Source organism: Triticum dicoccoides, chromosome 2B, assembly GCF_002162155.2.
Source record: "Triticum dicoccoides isolate Atlit2015 ecotype Zavitan chromosome 2B, WEW_v2.0, whole genome shotgun sequence".
Lineage (NCBI taxonomy): Eukaryota > Viridiplantae > Streptophyta > Magnoliopsida > Poales > Poaceae > Triticum > Triticum dicoccoides.
In genome coordinates, this window is record NC_041383.1 from 681,759,735 (window position 1) to 681,766,640 (window position 6,906).

Below are 6,906 nucleotides of genomic sequence, written 5' to 3' on the forward strand. Positions count from 1 at the left end.
TCGAACTTCATAAAACAGCACACACTGAACTACGACATCATGGTCTCATTTTACAACATGATACTGTACATTTTATTCCGGCACATACGCGTGCATGCACACAGCATACAGCCATACACGCCTGCACCAACTGCGGACTCTACGATTGACAGGCAGGGAGGTATCACTAGGCACTAGCTACGAACTAAAAACACACAGGCTTCTCTAGATGTACTTCTCCGCCGCTGGGTGCCAGCCGCTGGCCGGGTACGCGGGGTCGGGGGCCACGGGGGTGCCGACGGGGCCATGGTGGCCGCGCGTCCCTGCCGTGCCGTGGCGTCCCGCGGCCGCGTCGGCGCAGTGCTCGGCCTTCTCCTGGTGCTTCTGCGCGTCGGCCTCGGCCTTGCGCGCGCTCTCCTCCTCCTTGGCCATCTCCTTCTCGCCGTGCGTGGTCGCCGCGGCTTTGCCCGCCTTGCCCTGCACCTCGGCCGATCCCTCCTTCGCCTTCTCCTTGGCCGAGCTCACCAAGTCCTTGGCCCTCACCTTCGCCGTCTGCATCGTGTAGTGTGTCGCTCCTCCAATGGCTCCCTCGTGCGTCGCGTGCGGGTGCCTGGTCGTGTGGATGTACTTCGGTGGCTGTCTTGCTTCTGTGAGCTCTTGGGCGGAGTATTTAACCAAAAACTACCACAATTGACGAAAACGTGACAGAAAACTACCACTCTACGTTTTTATACGAAAAATTACCAAATTTGAACTAAACCGTGGCAAAAAACTACCAAGTGTCGAAAGCGCTCGCTTCGATCACGCTAACCCCGAATCTGACCGGTCTGGCCCACGAATCAGTTGCCACGGTGGCGAACTGACGGCCGCCGCGCGGTGACGACCTTTAACGGCCCGTCCCCTGTCGTTAACGGCCAGTCCAGTCCCCAAATCAACCAGGAGGCATGAGGGCGGCGGCGCGGCCCAAGATCGGCGACAGGGCGACGAGCGACGTGGTGGTGCGGCTGCGGACGCCGGACTCGGGCCGGGACGAGTGGCTCTACTACCACTCCGGCGTGCTCGCCGCCGGGAGCGGCTACTTCGCCGACCGCCTCTCCGACGCCTGGCCGACGTGCCAGATCCTGCTCGAGGCCGCCGACCCCGTCTCCCGCTTCGGCGTCCGCGGCACGCTCGCCCTGCTCGAGGCCGCCGCGCACCTCGGCTGCGCCGCACCGCCGCCGCCTGCGCCAACTACCTTGTGTCCGCCCCCTGGGATGAGGCCGACGAGGAGGAGATCCTTGCCGCCGCCTCGCGCCTCGACGCCCACGGCGCCCGCGTCCTCACGCGCCTCCGCCCCGCCGATCCGGGCCCCGCCACCGCCATCTTCCTCTCCGCGTTTCGCCACGCGACGGCCGGGCCGTCGTCCTCGCGGGAGCTCAAGTCCGTCCCCTGTCGTTGACCCACCGCACCGACAGGCGCCGTTCAGACAGGGGACGGCCATTAACGGCCGTCAACGCGCGGCGGCCGTCAGTTCGCCACCGTGGCAACTGATTCGCGGGCCAGGCCGGTCAGATTCGGGATGAGCGCGGTCGAAGCGAGCGCTTTCGATACTTGGTAGTTTTTTGCCACGGTTTAGTTCAAATTTGGTAGTTTTTCGCACAAAAACATAGAGTGATAGTTTTCTGTCACGTTTCCGTCAATTATGGTAGTTTTTGGTTAAATACTCTCTTGGGTGAGGTGCATTTATAGGCGTTGATTTCTCGGAGCGGCGGCGGTGGAGCTTGGTTTCTTGCCGGACGCGAGCGGCGTCCTCTCGCCTGGCAGCACGTCAGCTGCGGGGTGGCTGGTGGCGCGCATGCGGCGTTGCCAGAGCAGAGGGAGCTGCACGTCGCGGCCTGAGGTGGCAAACCGGCAGCCCGGCAGCCCCATAACGTTGGGCCCATGCGGCCGCGTAGGCCGCGCCGCACCGCCGATCTGCCATGTGGTGGATGATGGAATTTACTCTAAAACTAAATGAATATATCCTTCCCGCTTCTGTAAGATTTTAGATCCTGGTAGTTTGGGTTGTAATTATTTCTCTGAAAATAGGGGGTGTGTCGGGGGTTGGGTGCGACATATGCCAAAGGATGGCTTATCATGGTGGGAGCGAGTAGAACGTCGCCGGTGCCAGGAAACGGGATTAGGCGAAGGCATGCACGCCGGCGAATCTTACCCAGCTTCGGGGCTCTCCGGGGAGATAACACCCCTACTGCTGCTCTGCGGGGTCTCCGCATGATCACTAAGGCGTAGTGACTACAAGGTTGCTCCTAGAGCTCTCTCCTTCCTATATGATCTAGTCTAAGGCTAATGGATCTGAACCCTTTGCATGGGTGCCCCGACGGTGCGGAGAGCGACGTCGGCGACCCCGACTTGGGGGCAGCGGCGATGGAAGCCAACACCGAAGGCGGAGGAGGAGGAGCCGGAAGCGGCCTCAGGCTCTCGGCCACCTTCGCCGACTGGCCTGAGGACGACGCCGAAGGGGAAGTCGCCCCGCGCCATCAGCTGAGGGTCGGCCCCTCGGGCGCGGGCTCCTCTGCCGGCCTGGCGGGTCAAGGCAGCGCGAAGAGGCGCCATGCTGGGCCGAGTGCACCCGGCGGCAAGTTGAAGAAGTTCAAGGGGGCGGCCGCCGCGACCAAGCGGGAGGAGGCGGCCGCGAAGGCCAACCGCTTCCGTAGGGAAGTGAGAAGGCCGCCGCTAGTCTCTGCGTAAGTTTTTTCGCTTTGTCTTTATTTTTCTCCGGTGAATCTTGTCCGAGTCTTCTTTCACATTCCTCCCCTTTTTTCTTCAGGGCCCCCCTTTCCCTTGAGAGACTCGCCGTCCCCTCCGTCATGGGGTCGGCAGAGACGTCCACCAATACTCGGCGGGTCGACCCCGCCGCCGACCTCCGGGAGGCGACGGAGCGAAACGCGCGGGAGAAGCGCGACGAGGAGGAGGCCGACCGCCTGGAGAAGGCGGAAACCGAGAAGGCAGCCGCCTCCGCCCAGAAGAAGCTGGAGGACGCTGAAGCCGCCCTTGCGGCGACACGGCGAGCTAAGGAGGCCGCACGTCGCCAATCAGCGTTGCTCATCGTTCCACTGTCCTCCGCACTGCCGCCTCCAGAATTCTTGGAGCTGACCGGAGAAGCCGGCGCCGAGAACCCCATCGTGGAGAGGGAGAGCAGCGAGGCCTCCATGACGGATACGCTAGTGCCGCCGCCTCCGCCTCCACCGCTGTCTAGGAGGGCCCACGGCAAGCAGCCGGCAGGCCCGCCGGTGCCGCCGACTGAGGATGAGGCGAGGCTGCTTCTTCAGGTCGCCTCGCTAGTGCGCCACCGCCTCGAGAAGGCGACTTGGGCGCCGCGGCCCCTGGAAGTCGGAGCCGCCAGCTTGGCCATCCCAGACGCCGAGGCGACGAGTGCCGCGCCCGCTGGGTGGGTGCGCGGAGGCGGCACATGCCCGCTGAACTAGGCGCTTCTGGATGTCCAACCGAAGCTGCGAGCTGAAGGCGACGCCCTCCAGATCTGCACCAAGGCGCATCTAGCGTAGCGAGTGGCCGTCCGGGTATGTTTTCCTCTTTGATTCTTGTCTTTCTTGCTCTTCTCTACGGGGGCGCGCCAGCGCACCCACTGGGTGTAGTCCCCGAGTTTCGGGCCGGCTGCTGAGCAGGCGGCTCGGAACTCCCTCTGGCGAGTTCCAAGTACTTATTTTTGTCTGAAATCTTTGTTTGCAGGAGTATCACAACCTCCGCGCCACTGCCTTCAACTGCAATGTTGAGGAGTTGAGCAAGCGGACTGCCGACTTGGTGGAAAGCCGGAGTAAGTTCTTTTCTTCTTCTGTGCGGGGGCGCGCTGGTGCACCCACGGGCTGTAGTCCCCGAGATTCGGGCCGACTGTTGAGCAGTCGGGCCGGATCTTCCCGGCGATCTTCCTTCTTGACGACTTTGACGTCTCCTTCCTTGTTCTTCTTTTTTCATGGGGGCGCGCTGGCGCACCCGCGGGCTGTAGTCCCCGAGATTCGGGCCGACTGCTGAGCAGTTGGGCCGGATCTTCCCGGCGATCTTCTTTGCTGACAACTTATTTGTCTCTTTCTTTCGTTCTTCAGGGGCCAACGCCACTCTCCAGGAGCAGCTGGGTGAAGTTAACACCGCCCTGCGCGTCAAGGGGGAGGAGTGCAGCAAGCTCGCTGTGGAGCGTGATCTGCTTACTGCGCAGCTGGCCGAGCAGGAGGAGCTGCTCAAGAAAACGGAGGACGAGGCCGAGAAGAAGGAGGCTGCTCTTCTGGCCGAGTTCGAGAGTGAGCGCTCCTCCTGGACCGACAAGGAGGCGATGCTGACCTCCGGCTTCCACGAGATCGAGGATATCGTCGATGGTGAGCTTTCTTTCTTTGAGTCGCCGACTATGTGTCAGGCTGACTTCTGATTTTTCGAATTGCTTCTTTTTTGTCTTGGCAGACTTCTTTCCTGGCCACTCGCAGGCAGTCCCTCTGGCCATTGAGGCTGATCGTGAGGCGCGAAGGGCAAGCGGCGAGGAGATTGCCGCCAACGCTCCCCTGACCGTCGATGAGCAGCTTCTGAGCATCGAGGCCCGTCTTCGTCCGGCCCACCGGCTAATGCGCCGGCTTCAGCGTGCCGGCGCCCAGGCAGTTGTTGCCCTGTGGCCAGACATGCCGGCTCTGTGCACCGCCAGCCGGACTGCCGACTGGCTGGAGGTCGCAGCCGGCCGTTTTGAGGCCTGGAAGGGTTCCTCGGCCTGGGCCGGAGCGCGCCGGGCCTTGGAATTCGTCAAGGCGTGGTATCCGGGGCTGGACCTGGACCGTCTGGCCGTGTTCCGGTCAGAGGCCCAGGCCGAGCTGGAGGTTGTGGAGGGCGCCCTTGTCGAGCGTGCGGCGGCCATCGCCGACTACACGGACACCAGTGTCTTCGTCCCCGGGCGGGCTGAAGGCGGCGAGGAGGTGCCACCAGAATGGTTCGGGATGAACCCAGAATATGGCGAGGACTCGGCGGAGGTGATTGACTCCAGCACCGAGGAAGAAGGCGAGGCGGGGGACGAAGGCGAGATGGAGGCGCCAGAAGGCGGAGCGGGCGACCAACCTCAGCTCGACCGTGCCTCCAGCAACGAGCCGCGTCCGATCGGGCCGACTGCCGCTGGCGGCGATCAAGCCAAGACTGCCCAGCCGACCCCCCCGGCGCCTGGCACCGCCGTCTCCTCCGACCCTCCGAACCCGTCTGCTGCTCCCTAGGCTGCCTTCTGGCTTTATTTATATGTTCTAGGGAGTCTTTGAGGAACTTGTTAATTTGCACAATTCCACCCTCGGGGTGTATTTTAAACGTCTGTCTGAAGATTCGGCCAATGGGCCTATGCTTATGTAAATATTAATCCGAGTTCTATCCTTCCTTGCTCGTTGCTCCTTTGGCTTTTTTCCTTTGCCGCCTTCCCCTAGTTGCCGCTTTGTCAGCCGGACGTTCGCTCTGTGGACTGCCGCTGGTCCAAATGCCCGGCTACTTTGGGGAAAGCAAGTACTTGCCTTTCATTGGAGTTTACTTTAACAAGTTGGATAGAAAGCGGCAAGCCGAATACTCGCGAGTCGGCTTGTGAAAGGGGGCTGGAAGCTGGCTTAGGCTATGTTAATGTTTTAGGTCCTTAGCCATTTTTCATGTGGACGCCCATTCATCCTTACTCCTGCCCACCAAACAGTTGCTCTGCGAGCTGTGGCTTCTGGCAGGAGACGGTTTAGGCGCCGCACACTACTTATCCGACTTCAGGAAACATTTCATAGCGCCAGACGGCAAGTCCCCGGGCCGATTAGTCGAACCCGGCGCCAAGCGGCGTAGCAGGAAGTAGCATACTTAAAGGCATAATTCTTATCATACAGATAATCAAAAGGGGCAGTCCCCGAGCTCGTCTTGGGGGACCCGAAGTCTCGGTACTTTAATAGAAAAGGGTAGCGTGATACATACTGAATCAACTGTAAAATCTTCGAAGGAGGTTTGCATTCCATGGCCGTTCCGACTCTTTGCCAGAGTCGTCTCTCTTGCGTGCTCGGGGCTTCTGAGCGTCAATCAGGTAGTAGGAGTCGTTGCCCAACACTTTGCTGACAATGAAGGGGCCTTCCCAAGGTGCCGACAGCTTGTGCTGGCCGGCTGTCCGCTGGATCAGTCGGAGCACAAGGTCGCCCTCTTGGAAAGATCTTGGCCTGACCTTCCTGTTGTAGTATCGGCGCAGGCTCTGCTGGTAGATGCCGGACCGACTGAGTGCCAACAGTCGGCCCTCTTACAGCAGATCGACGCCGTCTTGACGTGCTTCTTCTGCTTCCTCCTCGGTGTACATGGTGACTCGCGGGGAGTCGAATTCTATGTCCGTCGGGATGACGGCTTCAACACCTAGATGAGGAAGAAAGGCGTGAAGCCGGTTGACTTGTTTGGAGTTGTGCGCAGACTCCAGAGGACGGCTGGCAGCTCCTCGAGCCAACAGCCGGCCGAACGCTCCAGTGGTTTGACCAGGCGGGGCTTGATGCCGGATAGGATGAGGCCGTTTGCTCGCTCCACCTGGCCGTTTGACTGCGGATGGGCGACGGACGCTAAGTCCAGTCGGATGCCCTATGTTGCGCAGAAACGGGCCAAGGCTCCTTTGGCAAAATTTGTGCCATTGTCGGTGATGATGTTGTGTGGTATGCCGTACCGAGTCATAATGTCGGCGATGAAGGTTATTGCAGTCGGACCATGCAACTTCTTGATGGGTTTTGCTTCTATCCACTTGGTGAACTTGTCCACCGCGACAAGTAGGTGAGTTAGGCCGCCTCGTGCCGTCTTGAATGGTCCCACCATGTCCAGGCCCCAAACCGCAAAGGACCAGGCGATGGGAATGGTCTTGAGCGCCGAAGCTGGCTGGAGCGGCTTGGAACGGAACATCTGGCACCCTTTGCAGTTTTGGAC

The 6,906-nt window shown here is 60.8% G+C and overlaps 1 protein-coding gene across 1 annotated transcript; it reads right to left on the reverse strand.

Annotated features, from left to right (window-relative positions):
• Positions 1-204: 204 nt before the first annotated feature.
• Positions 205-537, reverse strand: LOC119368310 (late embryogenesis abundant protein 18-like). Its single transcript, XM_037633602.1, has one exon. It carries the CDS (start codon positions 535-537, stop codon positions 205-207), a length of 333 nt encoding a protein of 110 aa, XP_037489499.1.
• Between the last annotated feature and the right edge of the window lie 6,369 nt (positions 538-6,906).